This window comes from Telopea speciosissima, chromosome 5 (genome assembly GCF_018873765.1).
Source record: "Telopea speciosissima isolate NSW1024214 ecotype Mountain lineage chromosome 5, Tspe_v1, whole genome shotgun sequence".
Taxonomy (NCBI): Eukaryota; Viridiplantae; Streptophyta; class Magnoliopsida; order Proteales; family Proteaceae; genus Telopea; species Telopea speciosissima.
The window spans coordinates 54,421,463-54,443,571 of NC_057920.1; the positions used below are offsets into that span (position 1 = coordinate 54,421,463).

General features: G+C 38.8%; 1 protein-coding gene across 1 annotated transcript; it reads right to left on the reverse strand.

Moving 5' to 3' along the window:
- Positions 1-707: 707 nt before the first annotated feature.
- Positions 708-6,731, reverse strand: LOC122662359 (flavonol synthase/flavanone 3-hydroxylase-like). The gene is made up of 3 exons (XM_043857973.1): positions 6,196-6,731; positions 5,097-5,424; positions 708-929 (listed from the first exon to the last, which is right to left on the reverse strand). Exons 1-3 carry the CDS (start codon positions 6,654-6,656, stop codon positions 717-719), a joined length of 1,002 nt encoding a protein of 333 aa, XP_043713908.1. The 5' UTR covers positions 6,657-6,731; the 3' UTR covers positions 708-716.
- Positions 6,732-22,109: the final 15,378 nt, after the last annotated feature.

Below are 22,109 nucleotides of genomic sequence, written 5' to 3' on the forward strand. Positions count from 1 at the left end.
TTTATTTTAACTCAAACAGGTACGAAAGGGAGTACACATATGGATGTATATTTGAAAAGAATCTATCTATGTCGATTCCCTCATGTGTTACTGCGAGATGTAGGTTTGGGATCGGCATGTCACCAAGACCCAATACCTGAGAGGATCTTGTCACTGCAAAATGCGAATACATACTTTAGTTCATCAATGACTATGGTTCTATGAACCAAAGCCGATGTGCTGGGAATGTGTGAATATTTTATGAGTGAAAGAGTCACTCAACAAGGTCTCCACTACCCAATTTGGGAACATAAAGAGGGAGATTTTGTGTATGGTCGGATGAGAATCAGGGTCCTGTGCTATTTTAAAAGTGGTTTGTAAAACTTATTTTCACATAAAATGATAGATTATATGTATGTTTTGATTAAAATTGTTTGATCGTATTTTGTGGATTCGATCATGTGGCCTCTGTGCTCTCCCATAGAGAATGCTCTCCTTAAAATTTAACATTTATTTACATTCAATGACTATTCTACCTATGCAGCAATAAAAATCATCAAATCATCCCTCCACGTGATAGAAATAACCAATAATGTAGGCAACAATTCCATGCAGGTTACTAGGACTATTTCTACCTTTTAAGTTAGACATTTTTATTTTCTAAAGAATTTTTTTTAAGGCAATATTCTGAAGACTTGTAGCTAGCCATGAGCCTGTTCTCTTTCCAGTTCAACATTCTACTGTGGAAGTTTATTGAGCTTACAATACTCGTAATCCTTAAATTTCTTGCTTTTGTACTTCGGTGGATTTTGTTCACTGGTAAGCTGATGTAGAGGCCCTACAACCATCTCTCTCCGCGGGGAGCAAAACACCGGCCACGAAATCCTTGTTTTCTCCTTGTTCACAGTGCTTCTATGCAGCAGGCTCTTATACTTTCCATTGCTTAATATCTACATACACAAGTAAGCCTAATTAAGTTTCTTTTTCCATCTTGTATGGATTAGGGCAAGTGAAAGATCTTAGATGAGATAGATAATATGGATGTTTGGTCTAGTGCTGTTGAACTGGTTCAAGCTATTATGTATACACAACTTGATGGGTTGATTGGATAATTCTTTGATTTGTTAAGAATATCTAGTCTCTACTTTCATCATCATTACCTTCTTCTTCTTCTTAGTTTTTGTGATTTTGTGATTGAAGGTTGACTAATCTTGTTCTCATGGTAGAGCCATATTTGATTATAGGGTACATAGGTATTTTGGATGGTAGGAGAGTTCTCCTTGTTTTTTTTGATACCTCTGAGGTGTAAAACTTCAGCCTGGCACAAGTATATATAGGAAGTTAAAAGTGATTTAAAGATTGGGAGAGAGATAGGTTCACCGCCTGCATGCGGAAAGCTATCAGGTGGGATCAATGAGGGCATGGGACAGGGAATCATATAGCTAGGAGGGGCAGGGATCATTTCAAAGGGTGGAAGAGAGATGGACACAGCAGGTGCTAGCTTGCGGTACGCGAGAAAGTCTGCCCAGCCTTTTCCCTTAAGCTTTTTATATAACTGCAATAATGTCATTTCACTGTAATGTAATCTAATGGATGATGGATCTCTAAGAAAGAATACAAACTCTGAAAAATCATTGTGGCACATTTGATCAACAACAATAACAAACTCAGCCTTATCCCAATTTAATGGGGTCGGCAACATGGATCCATGCAAAATAAAGTAGGTAAAAAAAAGAGATGAGAAAAGGAAAAAAGAAAAGTGACAAATGCGATAAAAATATGACAAATGCACGATGGAAAATAAAAGAAAAATCAAGGGTGAAAGATGAAAGTAAGAGGAGAGAGGCTCAACCCAGCAAGTTCGGAGAATCTCAACTAAATGGGGTTTGCTACACGGATCCTTGCCCTCCAATAGGCACTATTTGAGGTCATACTACATACACGAGTTAGGCTATGCAAGTCCTTCGTCACTACTTTTCCTATGGTTATTTTAGGCCTGCTCCTAGCTAAAATTTTAGCTCCTTCAATCGAGATCATATCACTCTTCTTAACCGGGGCATCCCTAGGTCTCCGTTGAACATGATTGTACCAATTCAAACGACTATCTTGGAGGTTATCTTTGGTCATGACAACTCCCTAATCAGCTCTAATACGATCATTCCTTACTTTATCTTTCCTAATTTTTTCGCACATTTTGATCTTTTAGGTTTAGTCCAAACTAGCTTTAGCACATGTTCATTAACCCTATTTATACTTTGTAGTTAGTGTGGCAATCGGTAAACTAAGGTTGGGTGCATAGTGGACTTTCCCTTATCCTCTAGGGGATATAGGGGGCTTTTCCCCTTGCCCTATAGGGTTCACCAAACTTAACATTACTCAACGGATAAATACAACATCGGAGCTCTTCTTCAGGGAGTGCCCAAGGGGTATCCAACGATTGGACTATGCTGCACATATCTCGATGATTGACTGGTATGCACCGAAATGTGTGTGATACAGCCCAGTCGTTGGATGTCCCCCTGGGCACTCCCTGGGCGTTGGGTTCCCTTGAGAGGAGCCGGATCCATAACTACATATGGTGGAGAGTTAATGCATCGTCAATGGTAAACTTGGGTAGTGTCTTAGATTTGGGCTTGGCAGTGGATATTCTGAATGGGCGTGGGCTACGGGCTTATGGCCTATGGGTTATGGAATATTGGGTGAATATGGGTTATAGTAGCAGACTATGAGTTTTTTTGTTTTATGAAAGTGTAATCACACAAACCACACACCAATCCCAAAAGGTTAACCGAGACTATGAGTTAATATCAATACAAAATTATATGGACAAAGGAAGCTTTTCATCAGGGTTTCAAGAATCGGGAATTGGACACCAATCTTGGTTTCTACTATTCCTAATCGTTACTGCCTGAATTGGCCGATTTCTAGTCATTTTCTTTGTAATCCACCTTGAATCGAACCGATTCATGGACCGAATACCAATTCTTGAGCCGTTTCTATTTTCACCAAAAAATAGCTTAAAACCAATTGGATCAGGTCAGTCCTGACTGATATGGATCCGGTTCAGATCGGAATCGGCTTTGAACCATTCCATCCCCGATTACCATTTCATTGATAACCCAAATATCATCCACATGACAATTTTGTTGGAGTTAAATTTACATGGATGTATTGATTATGGTATCATCCATTCATCCAATAAATTTCAGCTTCAATCCCATCTTCCTAAATTGATATAGAAAGCTTTGAATTTTTGTTAGAAATTCAGCTTTTACAATTTCGAAACAGTTTCAATTTGACGAAAAGAATAGAAATGCTAACATGATGGTGGAACCTGAAGATATGACACATGGCCAATTGGTGAGGACTTCCGGCCAATTCATTGGTCAAAGTGATCAGAAGAGGTTTCCAAGTGGGGATTCGGCTCCTCTTCAGTGTGGCACGGTGGGACCAGGATCTTCTGCAGTATCGACAGGTTGGTGGTGCACATCCGACGGCACAGCAGAGGTCAGGTGGCACACATGGCACACATAGGCTCTGTTGTGCCGCCAGATGTGCACCGCCGCCCCACCGGTACTGCAGAGGATTTTAATACCAGTGTGCAGCGTATATCCAATGGTCAGGCTGCCACGATGCGCATGCCAGCAAACATCCCGATGTGTATCACAAAAGTCCAGCCATTGAATGTGCGTGGCACAATACAGAGGAACCCAATCCTCTTTGTAGTGTCTAAAACACATTCGGTCAAGGTTTTCTTGACCGGGCAGTGCGATAACATTTTCACTTTATCTAAAAATTGGGACAAGATAAAACAGTAAATTACATTAGAAGGTAACCAGATCATTTCATGTCAATAAGAAAGAGATAGATATAATGGTACTAGGGTATCCTATTCCTACCCTAATGGCTCAAGAAAACCTTTTTCCCTAAAAAAATATAGAAAAATTACCTATTTATGAGTACCTAAAGGTAAACAAGTGACTGGGGTGGAAGAGATAAGATCCCCTCACCCTTGTGGACATGGATTTTTGCAAGGTAGTGACGTGGAAGGGGATTTTTAGTCAGTATCCATCCCCTATGTTTATTTTGAGGATTTTTCGGATCTACTTTCCGAACTCGCCCACACCATAGATAAGGATTAATTTGTGCATGCTCATCTCCCCTCTGCTAGGGTTTTAGTAATCGATATCAATCTCAATTGATATCGATCCGAATTGGTTTGTATCAAACAGATATACTCTTGATTCCTCTAAACAAATATTTTTTTATACAATTTTACCTTTTTTCGTACCAATCCAACAATATAGGATCAATTAAGAATCGACCAATCCGATTCTTCAAACCATGCTCCCCCCAATACAAAAAAGATTTAGAGAGGAAGTTGGTCATAGTGTCTTTCTCCATGGGATAGTGTCTTGTGTGTCCAAGGGGTGTGCCTGTGTTTTTTCTTGGTATAAAGACCTATTCTTTTATTTATCAAACAAAAAAAACAAAAAAGACCTGTTTTTTTTTTTTTTTCTTTTTTATTCATTTAAGAAAAAATATCTCTGAACTACCAGCCTGGGCTGCTCCAAGAGCTTCTCTCTCTATTTCTCTTCTCTCGACACTCTGTCTCCTCATGCACCTTTATTGATGAACCACAATCCCCCACCTAATTGGTGGATTAATCTCCATACTTCAAGCGATCGAGGGAACTCTCTCCCTTTTTTTATTTACTTTTTTTTTTTTTATTTCTTACCATGGTGATGCCCCTATAGTATTTCTATCTATAGTTCTAGCTCATAAAACTCTCTTCTTTTTTTTTTTAAATTTTTAAAAAATTGCCTAAATCTAGATCGATAAGAGAATAAATGACAAAACAAGTAAGGTTGCATTTTATTGTATGCCTATTTTTCTTATAAAACTACTTATTTTATAATTATTATTTTAATCCATTAGATCTAATTTTAAAATTGATTTGGAGCTGATAATTTTCTAATTCACAATAGAATCAAATAAAAAATTAATAACCAAAACCAAAATTGAACCGATTCGATTTGCGATTTAAATCGATTTTAAATGCTCGGTTTTGATTTCGATTTCGATTTTTTTGTAGTGTCGGACAGGAAAACACATACCTCAATCTGATCACCGATATGGATGATGAGAGCATTAGGGATATAGTTAGCGTCAAACCAACGACCATCTTTGAAGACTTGGAGCCCAGGAACCTCGTTAGACACTAGAACGGTTAGGGCTGACAAGTCAGTGTGGGCCACCACACCAAGAGCCAGATCAGGGCGAGGGCAAGGTGGGTAATAGTTGATCTTCAGCAAGTATTCCAACTCATTTCCACCCAATGCATCTCTTATCACATTTCCTTCCAAACCTAACCCTAATGACAAGCACGTCAGTAGCTTGTCCACCACTGCTCTTAAGTACTTGGCATACTCCTCGTTAAATTCCCTACATAAAAGGGGGAAAAAAAAAATTTAAGGGTGTTAATTGGTCCGGTTCTTTAACAATTCAAACCCTAAGAGTTAGGATCACAATCGGAACAACAAGCTAACTGGTTCCAAACCAAGGTTCATTAAGTAATGGGTCGGCCAGTTCTGGTTCCTAATCGGTTCAAAGTAATTTAACTTATTAAAAAAAAAAAAAAAAAAAAAAACCATCTAATTTTAATCACATGAGATGTGCAACCTACCATCCTTTTTTTCCCCTCAAATCATAGAACTAGTGCATAAGAACTCTTTTTTAATATTCAATTAATAATTTCTACAAAAAAAAAAATTTCAATTAATAATAGGAACACTACCATTAAATTTATTTTCAATTATGTTCTTAAATTAGAAATCAGAAAAGTACTTTTAAATTAACAATCGAATCTTTAGTAAAATAACATATACAATTAGAGGTACCAGTTAAAATTGAAAAATTAGAAATATAAAGGACATGACCTTAACTCTCATGACCTTAAGTCAATGGGTTAGAATTCTTAGTTGGTGTATCGGTTCTGGAACCGTTAGGAGACCAATAACTTAATTGGTAGGTTTAGAACCGGACCAATAGTTTATCGGTAGATCCAGAATTGGACCAATAAACTATTGGGTGGATCAGTTTTGATTTTTCGCACCAATTCTAATCCGATTTCCCGTCTAATTCCTAATTTACACCCTTAAAAAACAAATGAATCACAAAATGGAAACCTAAAACAAAGGAGGCCAGATTCGATACCTGTAGGAATATGGGTTTTTGGGCCAGAACTGGTAATTGATGATCGAAGGAGGCCATATGTTGTGAAACAAGAAATCAACCCAAGCTCGTTTCCCTTGTGGTTCATTCTGAAGTTTGGTTCCATAACCTTCTATGGATCCAGGAACAGAAGCGTAAGCTTCTTTTTCTTCTTGTGGGAGTTCGAAGAACTCTTTTCCAACGGTTTGCAACTTTTGAATGACCTCTAAAGGTATTCCATGATTCACAACTTGGAAGATTCCCCAGTCTTCGCTGGCATTGGTGATCAAATGGACAAGGTTGTCGTAATTTGGTTCGTTGAGATCGACGGTGGGGATTTCAGGAACAGGTCCATTGTAGGTGGTTGTTGCTGGTTGTTCATCCTCGGCTCTTATGAACTCCTTAGGGATTGTATCGGTTGCTATAGCTTGAGAAGCTATTGCTTGCACCCGCTCCTTCTCCATTCTCTCTCTGTCTCTCTGTCTCTCTCTCTCTCTCTCTCACTCAAGTTACAGAGCTAAATAGAAGAGCCTAGAGAACCGAAAGAAAGAGAAGGGTCTCTCTCTCTCTCTCTCTCACTCACAAAAACAAAAAAAAGTTACAAAACTAGAAACCACTTACTTTGAGAATTGAATGAAAGAAGAAAGTGGTTTAAGGTTTGACGAAATTTAATCTCTACTTCAAATATTTAAGGTAAACGGTTTTCATATGAGAGAGATTGTTACATGAAAAACAACCATGAGCTGGCGTCCTCTACTTAGAGTAAAACAATTAAATTGGATTTTTTTTAATTTTTATTACTTAGAGTAAAACAATTAAATTGGATTTTTTTTAATTTTTATTACTTAGAGTAAAACAATTAAATTGGATTTTTTTTATTTTTATTACTTAGGCTACGTTTGGTAAATGTCTGAACAAAGAACGGGCGTTCTTGACTAAGAACGTTCTTTTGCGTTCTTTGTTTAGAACGGCGCCCGAGACCAAAATGACTGTTTGGTAACGGTCTCAAGAACGCTGCTCGTAACGAAAATGGTGTTTGGTAAAACCTGTTCTTCCCTATTTGATGTTAATTACAAAATTGCCATTTCCTTCTAAATTACACCAATAAATACTTGTAAAATTCTTTTCTCTCTTACCTACCTTGGCATAAAATTAAAATATCTCATTAACATAACCAAAGTAATTATAAAAATATACCAAATTTAGAAAATGCCATTAAAATTGGGTTCTTATGTGGATTAGTGTCATAATCGACAATGCTATGAACAGTTGAATAAAAATTGGGCCTTGGTGGATTCGAACCACCATCCCCTTGGAACATGGTCATGTTCCAAGTGCTCTACCAATTTGAGCTAAAGACCCATCAAGTACTCATTGATTAGGGGACACAGGATAAAGTATTGTTAATTAATTTACTCGTGTTCTTCCCAAAGAGTACTTCCCGGCTATTTTTTTTTGTGGTAAGGTGGTACTTCCAGCTAGGACCACCAGTCTATACATGCAAAAACATACAATCTGGTCGGCTTGTAAAGTAATGGATCCATCACAACCCTATAATTCAGAAATCACTAATGATGGTGGCACTGCTTGTCTAATGTAATGGATCCATCACAGCCCTATAATTCAAAAATCATCTATTAGGCAAGGAAGGAAAGATAATAAGGATTTCATACTAGTATAGTAATGAGATGAGCTTATAGCATTTTATTATACTGAATTTTATGAAGCAGACCAACATAAACCCATGCACAGTAAGTTTACTTTTCATATCCAATAGAGTTCACCAAAACAAGCAAGGAAAGATAATACAATTTAATATCCAATCGAAACTCCATGAATTCCACTCGAACAACAGAGACCCACAATCTCAACTTACAACATAATCAAGAGATCATCTCGCTCAAAAAAATTTAAATGTTCTTTTTTTTTTTTTTTGAAGAAATAAAAAGCAAATAGAGAAGAACACTCGACTCTGCATTACCATAGAAGGATAAAATCATAAGGAAGAAAATCGATACAAAATTTATTCAAAATTTATTCAAAATCAAGAATACAAAGCAATTTCTATTCAGGTAAATAGAGAAAACAAAAAAAAACCCAACTAAATCGAGTAAACAGCCATTACAAAGAGAGAGCAGAGAGCTACGGATCCGCTACCTTACGAGAGAGTGGGAGAGAGAGAGTCACCTTCACACTGCAGTTGCAGTGGTCGTGGTAGAGAGGATCACGTAATCCTTCAAGTTGTTGCTCCAAATCCGAGACAAAAAAACTGAAGTGAGGGAAAGAACGAGACAGAGAGATAATAAAATCATCACAGAGAAGGAAAGAAGAAAGGCGCAAAGCAAAGAATGGAATGACTCAAAGATAATAAAATCCCCAAAATCCATTATACCCATAACATCCATACCTAAAAACAAACCCGAAAATTCACATTATGTATGAATAAAATCCCCAAAATCCCTAACATCCATTCCTAAAAATCCAGACCTAAAAATCAATTTTCTCAACAAATCCATAATCATACCTTTCATCTGAATCCTTCAAATTTTAGGGAATTCAGACTGGTCGATCATCACAAAATAACGATCAAGAGAGAGAGGGGCAGAGAGAGACAGAGAGATAGCGAGATAGAGAGTGAGAGAGGGAGAGAGAGCGAGACACAGAGAGAGTGAGAGAGAGAGCGAGATAAAGGGTGAGAGAGGAAGCGATAGAGAGAATGGAAGAGAGACCGTGAGGGAGAGAGCGAGAGAGAGATAGAGGGCATGGTACCTGCAGGTTCTCTTATGGGGTGGTCTCCTTCGTTTCCCCTTCTCTTCCCCTCCTCTTCGCAAGTTTCTTTCTCAAGCATCCGACGATTCACGGGTTTTGCTCGATATTTGCTCAAGCTTTCGTTCTTTGTTCTTTGCGACCGTCTCCAAGACGGCCTGAAGAACGTTCTTTTTGGCAAAAATCCACCGGTTCGTTCTACAAAGAACAAAACGACCGGCAAGCCAAACATAAATGGCGTTTTTTGTTCTTTTTGAACAAAGAACTGTCGTAACACTGTCAACGTTACCAAACGCACTCTTAGAGTACAACAATTAAATTGGATTTTTGTGCTGGCGTCCTCTACTTAGAGTACAACAATTAAATCGGATTTTCTTTTTTTTTTATTACTTAGAGTGCAACAATTAAATTGGATTTTTTTTATTTTTATTACTTAGAGTACAACAATTAAATTGGATTTTTTTTTATTTATTTATTTATTTATTTTTGTAACATACTAATTATTAGAAACCCCTTACTTCGAATTTGGTAGGATAGTGGCATTATCATATTCGGACGGATCAGAATAACATTGTATATCTTATCATCCCATGTTCTACTTCATTCACCTCATCCGCACTTCATCCACCTCATCCATTTCACCAACTTTCTCACCAACCCCGCCAACCTTCCATTTCACTCATGATAATCCTAGGTGCACTGAGAGGGGGGGTGAATCAGTGCCTTAAAAAATTCTTCCAAACTCAATCCCGTAGCAATAACAATCACACACAAAGATTGGCCGGGGCAGTCCCGTAATTACCAATCACACATGCACGTCTACCTCGCAACCACTGTGTGGCCAGGTCTACCAGACAATGCAACACCACTCTGCAGCAAACACACTCCAAGAATACGAAAACAAAATAACAAGCACACAGTACACTAGATATACATGGTTCGGCCAAGCTGCCTACATCCACGGAGGAATACCCGTAAGGGTTTCGTATTTTCTCAAATACTCAACTCGAATTCGACTACTACAATAGCCCAGGTGCTACAACACCTGCTTCTGACTCCGCAACAATGAAATCTAGGGCTACAAGCCCCAACTTGAATGGAATTACAATATGAATATAAAAATTCAATTACAAGTCCCTCCCAATAACATGAACAAAAATTAGGATTCTTTCAACAAGAATCAAACCCTAAATATCAAATAGGACTTGTGAAACAAAAGATTTCCTCTCCCTGAGTAATCCCGTGACTAACCCACTGCTCGAAGCCTGCCTGATGTCTTGCACGATCTCCAATGTTCAAAGCAGCATCTTCGATTGTTCAAGCAAGGGTTTTCTTCGTTTTTGATGTTTATGTAATTTTTCTGCTCTTTCTCACGTTTCCAATGTGTTCTCCTTGAAAAAATATGCACTTTCAAAAAAAACGGCGACTAATTTGGACTCCGAATGAGAGAGATATTGCCTTCCAAAGTTGAAAGATACAAAAATGGCAAGTGGAGGACGAAATTGTAATATTCAAAGATATTCGTGACGATCGGCAAGGCACGATAAGATTTGCCAAGAGATCACATTCCAAAAGAGGTGACAGCTGTACAGCACTTACTCAAATCAGAATTCAAATTTCAACAACCATACTACTCTCTTAAGGAACAATGTTATGGTGTATCGCATAGCACCGTGCACCATTAAGGGCAAGCCAATCAGAGAGCGACGTGATGAGCAAAATCCAATGGCCACCAAGATTCTGTAATTTTATAAAACAATGGGACACCTCTGTTGACAGTAGCACTTCAAAAAAAACAACGACCAAAAAATTGGCTAAGTATAAAACTTTTTGCCTATGCCAGATTTGCTCCATTTTTGCGTATCGACATGAACAAATCTATAACTTTCTCATCCGACATTGGAATGATGCGAGACCAATTGCGTTGGAACCATGACTCGACGAAATTCATTTTTCATGAGGACCAATTCACCCAGAAATGCCGTTAAATCTTCCAAAAATGACCTTAAAGTCACAGCCTTATACAAACCTATGAAATCACAACTTTAACAATATGAAACCTTCACCTGCTGCTTCGCCCCTTTGCCAAACACTATATAAGGACTTAATAAGCTGTTAAATGGTGTTCTTTAAGTGCGAGTACCCCTGTAACCCTACCAAATGACCAAAATACCCTTATAGTCGTGTAGGTGACTATTTTACCATTTCAGCTCTTCCTGCTCATCAAATACCACTGCCGTATCACCAATATGGATAATAAGGTTGCCAACAATGACAACACCACTCCAGCAAACCTCAATTGACCCAGTTGACCATCTCCCCCTTTAGAATTGTTGGCAACTCTTTACACACACACACCAACTTCTCCCCCTTTGACAATAAGTACAAAGGGTCATAGAGACTCCCCCTATCCAGAAGCTCCCCCTGTATACATGCCTCCTACTGCGCAACTGGAGTGACAACTCCAAGTTTATCTCAGAGCCATTCAAAACTCACCGTGGGAAGTGGTTTTGTGAAAATATCGGCGACCTGTTTTGATGTAGAGACAAAATCCAATCTCACCTCATTAGTTGTGACTTTCTCCTTCAAGAAGTGATATCGGATATTGATGTGCTTTGTCCTCGAGTGTTGTACCAGATTCTTTGAAATATTTATTGCTCTCATATTATCACACATGATAGGAATCGGTTCAGAACTGTCAATACCATAATCTGCAACTTGCCTCTTCATCCATATGACTTGAGTACAACAAGCTACCGCTGCAATATACTCTGCCTCTGCCGTAGACAATGAAATAGACTCTTGCTTCTTACTGTGCCATGCAACAAGGCTTTTGCCAAGATAGAATGCACCACCGCTAGTGCTCTTCCTATCATCCACACTACCTGCCCAATCCGCATCTGAAAATGCCGTGACAGTGAATTTAGAGGTCTTGGGATACCATAAACCATACTCAACTGTACCCCAAAGATATCTAAAAATTCGTTTAACTGCCAATAGATGTGTCTCCTTTGGGTTGGCTTGAAATCTAGCTACCAGACAAACTGCTTGCATAATATCAGGTCCTGATGCTGTCAAATACAACAAACTGCCAATCATAGACCTGTACATTGTCTGATCAACTAAGGGGGAATCATCATCTGTACTCAGTTTGCATCCCACAACCATGGGCGTACCCATTGGTTTACTATCCTCCATCTGAAATTTCTTCAACATCTCTTTGGTATACTTCATCTGGCATATGAAAATGATGTTCTGTCGTTGGCTCACCTGCAATCCCAAAAAGTATGAGAGTTCTTCGAGCATGGACATCTCGAACTCTTTCTTCATGCACTCTGCAAACTGTCTACACACTTCATCATTATGCCCTTCAAAAATGATATCATCTACGTATACTACCACAATCAATTGACTACTGCTTTCTGTCATCACATACAGGTTGCTATCAACCATACCCTTTCGTAGTCCCAAATGATGCAAATAAGTATCAAGTCTGAAGTACCAAGCTCTTGGAGCTTGCTTCAACTCATAAAGAGCTTTCTTTAATCTACAAACTATATCTGGATCCTCCCCAAGCTGAAAACCATCTGGTTGCTCTATATATACTTCCTCTTCAAGATTACCATTCAAGAAAGCTGACTTCACGTCCATCTGATATACCTTGAAACCCTTGTATACAGCCAAAGCTAGGAACATCCGAATGGATTCCATCCTTGGCTACCGGTGCAAAAGTCTCATCAAAATCTATTCCTTCCACCTGAGCGTAGCCCTTACACACAAGCCTGGCTTTGTTTCTCATCACCTGGCCATCTTCATTAACTTGTTCCTGAAGACCCACTTGGTGCCAATAATGTTCTTGTCTGCTGGTCTGGGAACTAACTCCCATGTGTTGTTCTTCTCAATCTGATCCAGCTCTTCGTTCATAGCTTTAACCCAATGTTCATCTTTGCTTGCTTCATAAACGGACTTGGGTTCCACTTGAGACAATAGAGAATATATAATGGCCTTCATCTTTCTTGTCTGCATACCCTCTTTAGGATCTCCGATGACTTGATTTGGGGGATGCACTTTTTGCCACTTTTCAAAACTAGGTTTTCCATCTTTCTCTGTCACTGTGTCAATCTCATGAGCATTGTGTCTGCATCCTCATGCTTTTGAACTTCCACAACTTCATCATTTACAGTCGCATCATCATCAACCTCTTCAAAAGTTTGTTTTTCTAAAACTACTGGTTTAGAGTGGGGTAATGTTTCATCAATCTTCACATCTAAACTCTCCACAACTTTCCTCAATCTCTTATTGAAGCATTTGTAAGCCTTGCTCTTTGAGGAATACCCTAAGAAAATCCCTTTATCTGCTCTATCGTCAAATTTTCCAAGGTTGTCTTCCTTTCTTTTGATGAAGCAACGACTACCAAACACCCTAAAGTGTTTCACTGTGGCTCTTCTATTAAACCATAATTCATATGGAGTTTTGGATTCTTGTGGTCTCAACAAGCACCTGTTGCCAATGTAGACAGCTGTAGAGATGGCTTCTCTCCAAAAATGTTTTGCAATATTATTATCTGTAAGCATTGCCCTAGCCATTCCTTGAACTGTCCTATTCTTCCTTTCAACTACCCCATTTTGTTGAGGGGTTCTTGCTATCAAATGCTGAATTCGTATGCCATGTTCATTACAAAATTCTGTGAAAGCATTCCATGTGAACTCCTTTCCTTGGTCAGATCTGATGAACTTGATTGTTTTACCAGTCTCATTCTCAACCCTTTTCTTGAACACCTTGAGGCAGTGTAAGGCTTCAGTTTTGTCCTTGAGAAAAAAGACCCATGTCATCCTTGAGTACTCATCAATAAGTAACATAAAATATCTCTCTCCTCCAATTGCTTGAGTCCTCATTGGTCCACACAAATCTGTATGAATTAAGTCTAAAGGCTTAGTAGCGTAGTGTTCCTTTGACTTGTATATAGCCCTTGTTTGCTTACCCTTCTGACATGGTCCACAAACATGATTTGTGAGGTTCTTAATTTTTGGAAGATCCCTAACACAATTGTTCTTGCTCCACTTGGCTAAGTTCTTAAAATTTAGATGCCTAAGTCTTCTGTGCCAAAGTGTGGTTTCATTCTCTTGACTAATCATGCAACTGTCATCATTGTTCTCTGTAAGAACATACAAATTCCCATCTGTCTTGGAACCTTGAGCCACTTTCTTTCCATTTTTCGTCTTCCTTATCTCAAAACCTTCCTTCGTAAATAATACCCCATTTCTTTGGTCAGATATCTAACTCACACTCAGAAGGTTATGTTTCAACCCACTCACATACAATACCCTACCAGATTTTATTCTTCCTTGATCTAAGTTGATTGTGCCCTTGCCTTCAATCTTGGCCCCATCATTGTTCCCAAATCTAACTGAGCCACTTTCAGCTTTATCAAGATTTAAAAATCTATCTCTTTCACCTGTCATATGAGTAGAACACCCACTGTCAAGAATCCATGGAGATGATCTTCTTTGAGCCTTAAAAGCCATCTAAACAATCAATGATTTATTGCTTTCTCCTGTCTTTTTCTTCTCAACTCAAACTGCTTTTTCAGATACAGCGATGGATTTTCTGGCTTCCTTCTTTGTGAATACCTTCTTGTTCTTTGTGTGATATTTCTTCTCCTTCTTCATAGACTGCCTTTGAGAGGGAAGCAAGGTCTTGCAGTTTCTTGTAATGTGACCAAGCTTGTAGCATCTAAAACATTCCACATTCTGATCAACCAGTGGTGCAAACCTGTTCTTCATTTTGACAACCGCATGCTTGACATTCCTTCTACATTCTGCTACTCTATGTCCATACATGTTGCAGCCATAACAATATCCATTGAACCTTTGAGTCTGCCAAATATTCTTCATGTAGTCTTTGGATCTCTGATAGTATACTGTAGTAAACCCATCCTCATCAACCTTCTTGCTAGTAGAATTCATAGGTCTTGAACCTCTTCTCTTCTCACTAACAAACCTGACTGGATTATGTTCAGTGCCATTCCCATTTATCTTCACTCTCTTTGAAGAACTCCTATTCTCATAGCCAAGACCAGATTTATCATTAATAGGTCTTTGTCTACTAAGGAGATCATCTAACATGCTAGCTCCATTTGATGCTTGATCATGTTCTTCTTCAGTTTCTTGAATACAAACCTTCTTGTCCTTGTCATTCACAGTTATAACTATTGGAGATGTATTTGTAACTGTAATGTAGTCCTTATTATTCAAATTTTCAAGTTCTACCTTTAGTTTTACTATTTCTTCTTCAAGCTTGGCACATTCATCAACTTTCATAGATAAGTTAATGCTAATATCTTCAGTCATCTTCTGTGTTTTTTCAATAGTGAGCTTTAGTTGACTGATTTTTTCTCCTTCTTCTACAAGCTGCTTCTCCAATATCTTGCTTCTCTTTCTTTCTATCTTGAGCTCATTTAAGGTAGTATAAAAAAAAGTTTTCAGATCTTCAACTTCTGATTCTTCATCCTTATCATATTTTTCTTCCTCTTCTTGATGGTCATTGCTTGCTAAGACCATGAACATTAGTTCATCATCAGAGTCTTCAACTTCTGTTAATTCTTCTGAAGAGGTGTCATCTTCTTTTGTCATCAAACTCTTTTTCTTGAAGGTGTCATTCTTCTTTGAAATGAACCTTTTCTTTTTAAAGTTGTTCTTGGAAGCTTGACTGTCTTCATCATCTGACTCAACTGTTTTGCCCTTCTTTGGACACTTAGAAGCAAAATGTCCTATACCTCCACAATTAAAGCACTTCAAGGGAAGTTTTCCCTTGTATTTACCTTTACCATTCTTGAACTTCCTGGCAAGGTAAGCAATAAGCTCATCATCAGAATCTTCATTATCAATTTCTTGCTTAATTTTCAACTTCTTCATGGCTTTAAATGCAACCTCCTTCTCTGTGGATTTAGGCTTCACTATTCTCATTTCATATGCAGTCAATATACCATACAATTCATCTAAACTCAACTCATTCAAGTTCTTTGACTCTTCTATAACAGACACCTTTAGGTTATAGAGATCCGGCAAGGACCTGAGAATCTTCTTTACTACCACTGCATCCTTGATTTCCTCACCAAGACTTCTGATGGCGTTTATAATTTCAGTCACTTTACTCATGAAGCTCTCCACTGTATCTTCATTAGACATCTTCAAATTATCAAACAGTGACCTATAGTGTTGTAGTTTTGCCTCTTTGATCTTCTCATCACCTTCATGGACATTCTGTAACTTGTCCCACACTTCTTTAGCAGTCTCACATCCAACAACTCTGACAAACTCAGTATTGACCAATGCACTCAGAAGTGCATTCTTAGCCTTAGAGTCGTTTTCATACTTCTTGAGTTCAACTGTATCAGTTATATCACCTGTGGGAATTTTGTATCCATTCTTCACAGACATCCAAATACCATAGCCCAATGATTTCAGATATGTCTCCATCCTGATGCACCAAAAACCATAACCTGTTCCATCAAACTGTGGTACCTTGCTGTGACTGTAACTACTGTTGCTATCCATCCTTCTTTCTCTTAGCACACTGTCCCAAGCTGTTAAGCTTCAATTCACTAAGTAACTTAGCTCTGATGCCACTTGATAATCCTAGGTGCACTGAGAGGGGGGGGTGAATCAGTGCCTTAAAAAATTCTTTCAAACTCAATCCCGTAGCAATAACAATCACACAAAAAGATTGGCCGGGGCAGTCCCGTAATTATCAATCACACAAGCACGTCCACCTCGCAACCACTGTGTGGCCAGGTCTACCAGACAATGCACCACCACTCTACAGCAAACACACTCCAAGAATACGAAAACAAAATAACAAGCACACAGTACACCAAATATACGCGGTTCGGCCAAGCTGCCTACATCCACGGAGGAATACCCGTAAGGGTTTCGTATTTCCTCAAATACTCAACTCGAATTTGACTACTACAATAGCCCAGGTGCTACAACACCTACTTCTGACTCCGCAACAAAGAAATCTAGGGCTACAATCCTAATCCAATCAAACCCCAACTTGAATGGAATTATAATATGAATATAAAAATTCAATTACAAGTCCCTCCCAATAACATGAACAAAAATTAGGATTCTTTCAACATGAATCAAACCCTAAATATCAAATAGAACTTGTGAAACAAAAGATTACCTCTCCCTGATTAATCCAGTGACTAACCCACTGCTCGAAGCCTGCCTGATGTCTTGCATGATCTCCAATGTTCAAAGCAGCATCTTCGATTGTTCAAGCAAGGTTTTTCTTTGTTTTTGACGTTTCTGTAATTTTTCTATTCTTTCTCAAGTTTCCACTATGTTTTTCTTGAAAAAATATGCACTTTAAAAAAAAAAAACGACTGATTTGGACTCCGAATGAGAGAGATATTGCCTTCCAAAGTTGAAAGATACAAAAATGACAAGTGAAGGACGAAATTGTAATATTCAAAGATATTCGTGACGATCGGCAAGACACGATAAGATTTGCCAAGAGATCACATTCCAAAAGAGGTGACAGCTGTACAGAACTTACTCAAATCAGAATTCAAATTTCAACAACCGTACTACTCTCTTAAGGAACAATGTTATGGTGTATCGCATAGCACCGTGCACCATCAAGGGCAAGCCAATCAGAGAGCGACGTGATGAGCAAAATCCAACGGCCACCAAGATTCTGTAATTTTATAAAACAATCGGACACCTCTGTTGATAGTAGCACTTCAAGAAAAACAACGACCAAAAAATTGGCTAAGTATAAAACTTTTTGCCTATGCCAGATTTGCTCCAATTTTGCGCATCAACACGGAAAAATCTGTAACTTTTTCATCTGACATTGAAATGATGCAAGATTAGTTGCGTTGCAACCGTGACTCGACGAATTTTATTTTTAATGCAGACCACTTTACCCAAAAATTCCATTAAATCTTCCAAAAATGACCTTAAATTCTCTGCCATTGCACAAACCTATGAAATCACAACTTTAACAATATGAAACCTTCACCTGCTGCTTTGCCCCTTTGAAAAACACTATATAATGACTTAATAAGCTGTTAAATGGTGTTCTTCAAGTGTGAGTACCCCTGTAACCCTACCAAATGACCAAAATACCCTTATAGCCGTGTAGGTGACTATTTTACCATTTAAGCTCTTCCAGCTCATCAAATACCACTGCCGCATCACCAATATGGATAATAAGGTTGCCAAAAATGACAACACCACTCCAGAAAACCTCAGTTGACCCAGTTGACCAACAGATTAGGATTGATTGATCCTTTGATTGATCCTTGTACATTGTATATAAATTTTCTCATTCATTCAATGGAAAGTCAAACTGATTTAGTTCCAAAATCCTGGTCCTACCTTCTAACATAGTATCAGCCTAGGTCTTGAGAATTCTCCAATGTTCCATGGGTGATCCTTTTCTGCCCACACCTTCCACGGTTCCTATGGTTTCCAACACTTCCACGGCTTCCATGGTTCTTGTAAGGTCACATACACCAAGATCCAAATTATCTAGGGTTTGGATCAAACCTGAATGTGTACGGAAGCACAGCGGAAGAAGGATCAAATGCCAAGCTTATGGTTATGAGCACTCGAACAAATCTCCACGATCACGACAGGCTTCTCCACAGAGAACTCCACACCACAAATCCCTAGGAAGAGATGGAATCCCAAAGAGAACACAAACACTAGAGAGAGGGAGAATTTGGTTTCACAGATCTCTGGGTCTTAAGGTTATAGGCTTTCTATATAAAGCCAAAATCCTAAGACCCCTGCCCCTTCTAGACTCCTATTGGGAATCTATCTAAGAGGGAGGAACAGACCCAGCCACTTAAGTGGCTGGTTCTTCCCATGCGCACCAGGGTCGGGTCGGGTCTGATCTGCCCCTTGTGGGCAGCTTGGACCGGGCCTGGCCCATGTTCTATTTACATCTCCCACTCGCCCACATGGGGCGCAATTATTTAACTATGCATCCAAGTCTCTCTCAACTATGTAACTCTTCATACAGGAAATGGGGTGTGTGACCTATAGAGATAAAACAGGGTAGGAGTACTATATCAAGCTTCCATCTAACCAACATAGTACATCACTCACAAACAATCTCGAAATACCCCAAACGATCCACTTACACTAGATCTAACACCTTGACCCCTCATGATGAGCAGTGTTAATCCTTGGTATGTAATGTACTCATGACTGTGTCGATAACAAATACGACACATCGCCCAGACAATGAGTCACATAACAAAGGTGTAACGTTCAATGGTTTTCCCTGAGCCCCTTATGTCAATTCAAATATCCCCAACAGCTTTCTCAATCGCTTCCAGCTGGACCGCATCATCCATGATCCTAAGGAGAACAACAAAATAGTATCATTGGGTGTCTTCTTTATGATATCGTCTCAGGTAACAAGGGTTCTGTGGGATTTATATAATCCACGTGGCTCACATAGTGACGAAGCAGGTTCATTCTATCACTCTCACAATCAGTCGACATAAGCACATGCAGTATGATATCCATGCTATGGCGTCACTCCCACTAGGGTGGGCATGTCACTCGCAGTAAATAAACCGCATATAGATCTTAGTCTAGTTGCTACTTCAAGCGCCTAACCTGAGTTTCTAGCACAGTCGCCCGTATGATTTCTGCCTAGAACCTCACATGCGGCTTCTAATAGGCTGCTTAGAAGTGTGATATCTTCCAAGTTGGACCAAGTAAAGGTCTCATCTTAGGTCTAATTAAGGTGCCATCGAGCACACATGCTCATGGGCTCATCTTGCTCACTATGCTCAAGCGCCGAGGTGAATCACCCGTGTGAGTGGGTCGATTCAATGCCTGGTGACATCTTTACAAACAATGAATGTATACACACAAGATTACTCAAACAAATATATGCTCATTAATAAATGTAAGAGAAATATAGATAAATGTCCATCACAAACAAAGTGTTCCCAAAGAAAATACGTATCAAATCCGCCTAAGTCCCAAGTTCCTAACGTGAACTAGGAAAACATCTCTGGCAATAGGCTTAGACAATGGATCAGCCAAAATATTGGCAGTGAAGATATGCTGCAAAACAACTTCCCCTCACGCTACCATGTCACGGATGTAGTGGTACCGTAATGAGCTCAAATTGCATTGAATATGTGTGCAACGTCATAGGAATCTAGTTCGATTCCACCACGGAATTGTACCAGCCATACTAGCAAGAGAATTAAGGCTAATATGCCAAAGATGTGCCAAGATGCTGTACCAACAAAAGCCATGGCAGCAGTGAAGCTAGAGAAGCTGGTGTGGATGGGAAGAAGATGGCAGAAGTGATACTTGGAATTGGGTTTGTTGTAATATGTTCTGGAGATTGCTTTGTTTGTTGGGTTTGGTATTTGGTGAGTAGCTCCTTTACTTTAGCAAGGCATCACATGAAAAACAAAAGGAAGGACATCTATATTAAAGGACTAATTCTTTGTGTTTTAGCTTAATTAATTTTTTTTTTTTGATGGAAGTGTAATCACACAAACCACACACCAATCCCAAAAGGTCATGGCTTAATTAATTTGCCTCACACGTCTCGAATAAAAACCATTATTGGTTACTTTCTTTGTCCAAAATTTTCTGCAAAAAATCAACTGAGCTTGACCATTGCTCATTATTTGGATTCAACCATTGTTGTGGTGCAACTTCATAGGTAGAGAGCTAAGCTATACATGGGGATGGATTGTTTAGATTAAAGAATAACAGTGACTCTTGGCAAAGGTAAGAAAACTTTTGGGCTTTTTACAGGGACTACTGTTGGGAAATGTAATTGCTTCTGGTGATCCAAGATAATTGCAAAATCAAAGAGCTTTTGGTACAACAATGAATCATAGCAAAAGTAAAGGTAGATGATGCATGTGGCACCACCACATGAATGGTTAAACATTGACACTCGGGCTAGTTGTGCATATAAATATTTAAAAAAAAAAATAGTATGAAGCAAAACTTGCAAAAATGAAGGAACATTAGCAACAAACCAAGAGCTAAAAACACTGTTTGTTTGAATAGTTTTTTTAATACAGCCACCAAATCAATTGAAAAAACAATTGAAAGAAGAAGAAGCCCAAGAGGCTAGCATAGCAGGTCAACTTCAGAATTGACCCAATGGAAGAAATTTAATGTGATACAGCCGAATCAATTGAAAAAATAGTCCCCAAAATATCATCTGCAACAATAGAAGCTGTTGTCCAGTCTAACGCCACGCCGGAGAAGAAGAAGATCCTTTGCAAGTGCAAACTGCAAGCAAAATTTAGGGGGAAAAACTCAGCAAAATTTGAAGAAGCCTCTCGAGATCCATAGAGCTTCAGCCTCAGCGATTTAGGGGGGAAATATATGGCAAAATTTGAGAAGTAGCGGTAAAGTCGATTAAGAATGGTAGAACTGCAAGGTTTTATATATGGTACTCCAGGCAGTGAGAAAAACTAAAATTATTGCTACAACCACTGATACGATCTTCCAAGGACTGCTGCAGTAATCCCACTTCAATATTGCTATCCATAAGTTCTTCATCGTTGTATAAGAATCAATTGCCCTCTCATAATCTTCATTCACATCCTTGCAAAGCTGTTCATAACGGAATTCAGTGGTAGAAACTTCATTGCAAAGACTTCTAAAGAGAGACAAGACACTACTATCTTCATCTGGATGATTTATAATAATTCTTCTACTCTAGAGAACTGTCACATCCTCAGTAGAGCTAATAAGCCTAGTCATCAAAAGGGCATAAGATGTTATGCGATGCCCACCTGTCAAATGATGTAGCTCATAAGCAATCAGGTTCTAGAAGAAGAAATATGTGTAGTCATTAATGCACAAGGGAGTGATTTTAAACACTTATTCCATGTACTTCATGTCAATGTACTTAACATCATTTCCCTCCATCTTCTCAAACTCAACCCCCAAAAGGAGGAGCTCTGATACACATGGCATAGAGTTTAGGGATTCAGTTGATGCGAATGATCTTTGGATCCTGGGAGTAGCACTCCCACATGTGTAGTTTAGCAGATAGAGTAAATGGCTATGTCAAATTGTCTTGTCCATTTCTTAAAGATCATCATAATATTTCATAATATTTGGTATCAATGGCCG

Excerpts from the sequence above, each read along its gene's own strand:
- LOC122662359 (XM_043857973.1), bottom strand. The coding sequence starts at position 6,656 with ATGGAGAAGGAGCGGGTGCAAGCAATAGCTTCTCAAGCTATAGCAACC. Across the intron at positions 5,425-6,195 it reads AAAAACCCATATTCCTACAG|GGAATTTAACGAGGAGTATG; the intron begins GTATCGAATCTG and ends CCTTTTATGTAG. Across the intron at positions 930-5,096 it reads ATATCGGTGATCAGATTGAG|ATATTAAGCAATGGAAAGTA; the intron begins GTATGTGTTTTC and ends TTGTGTATGTAG.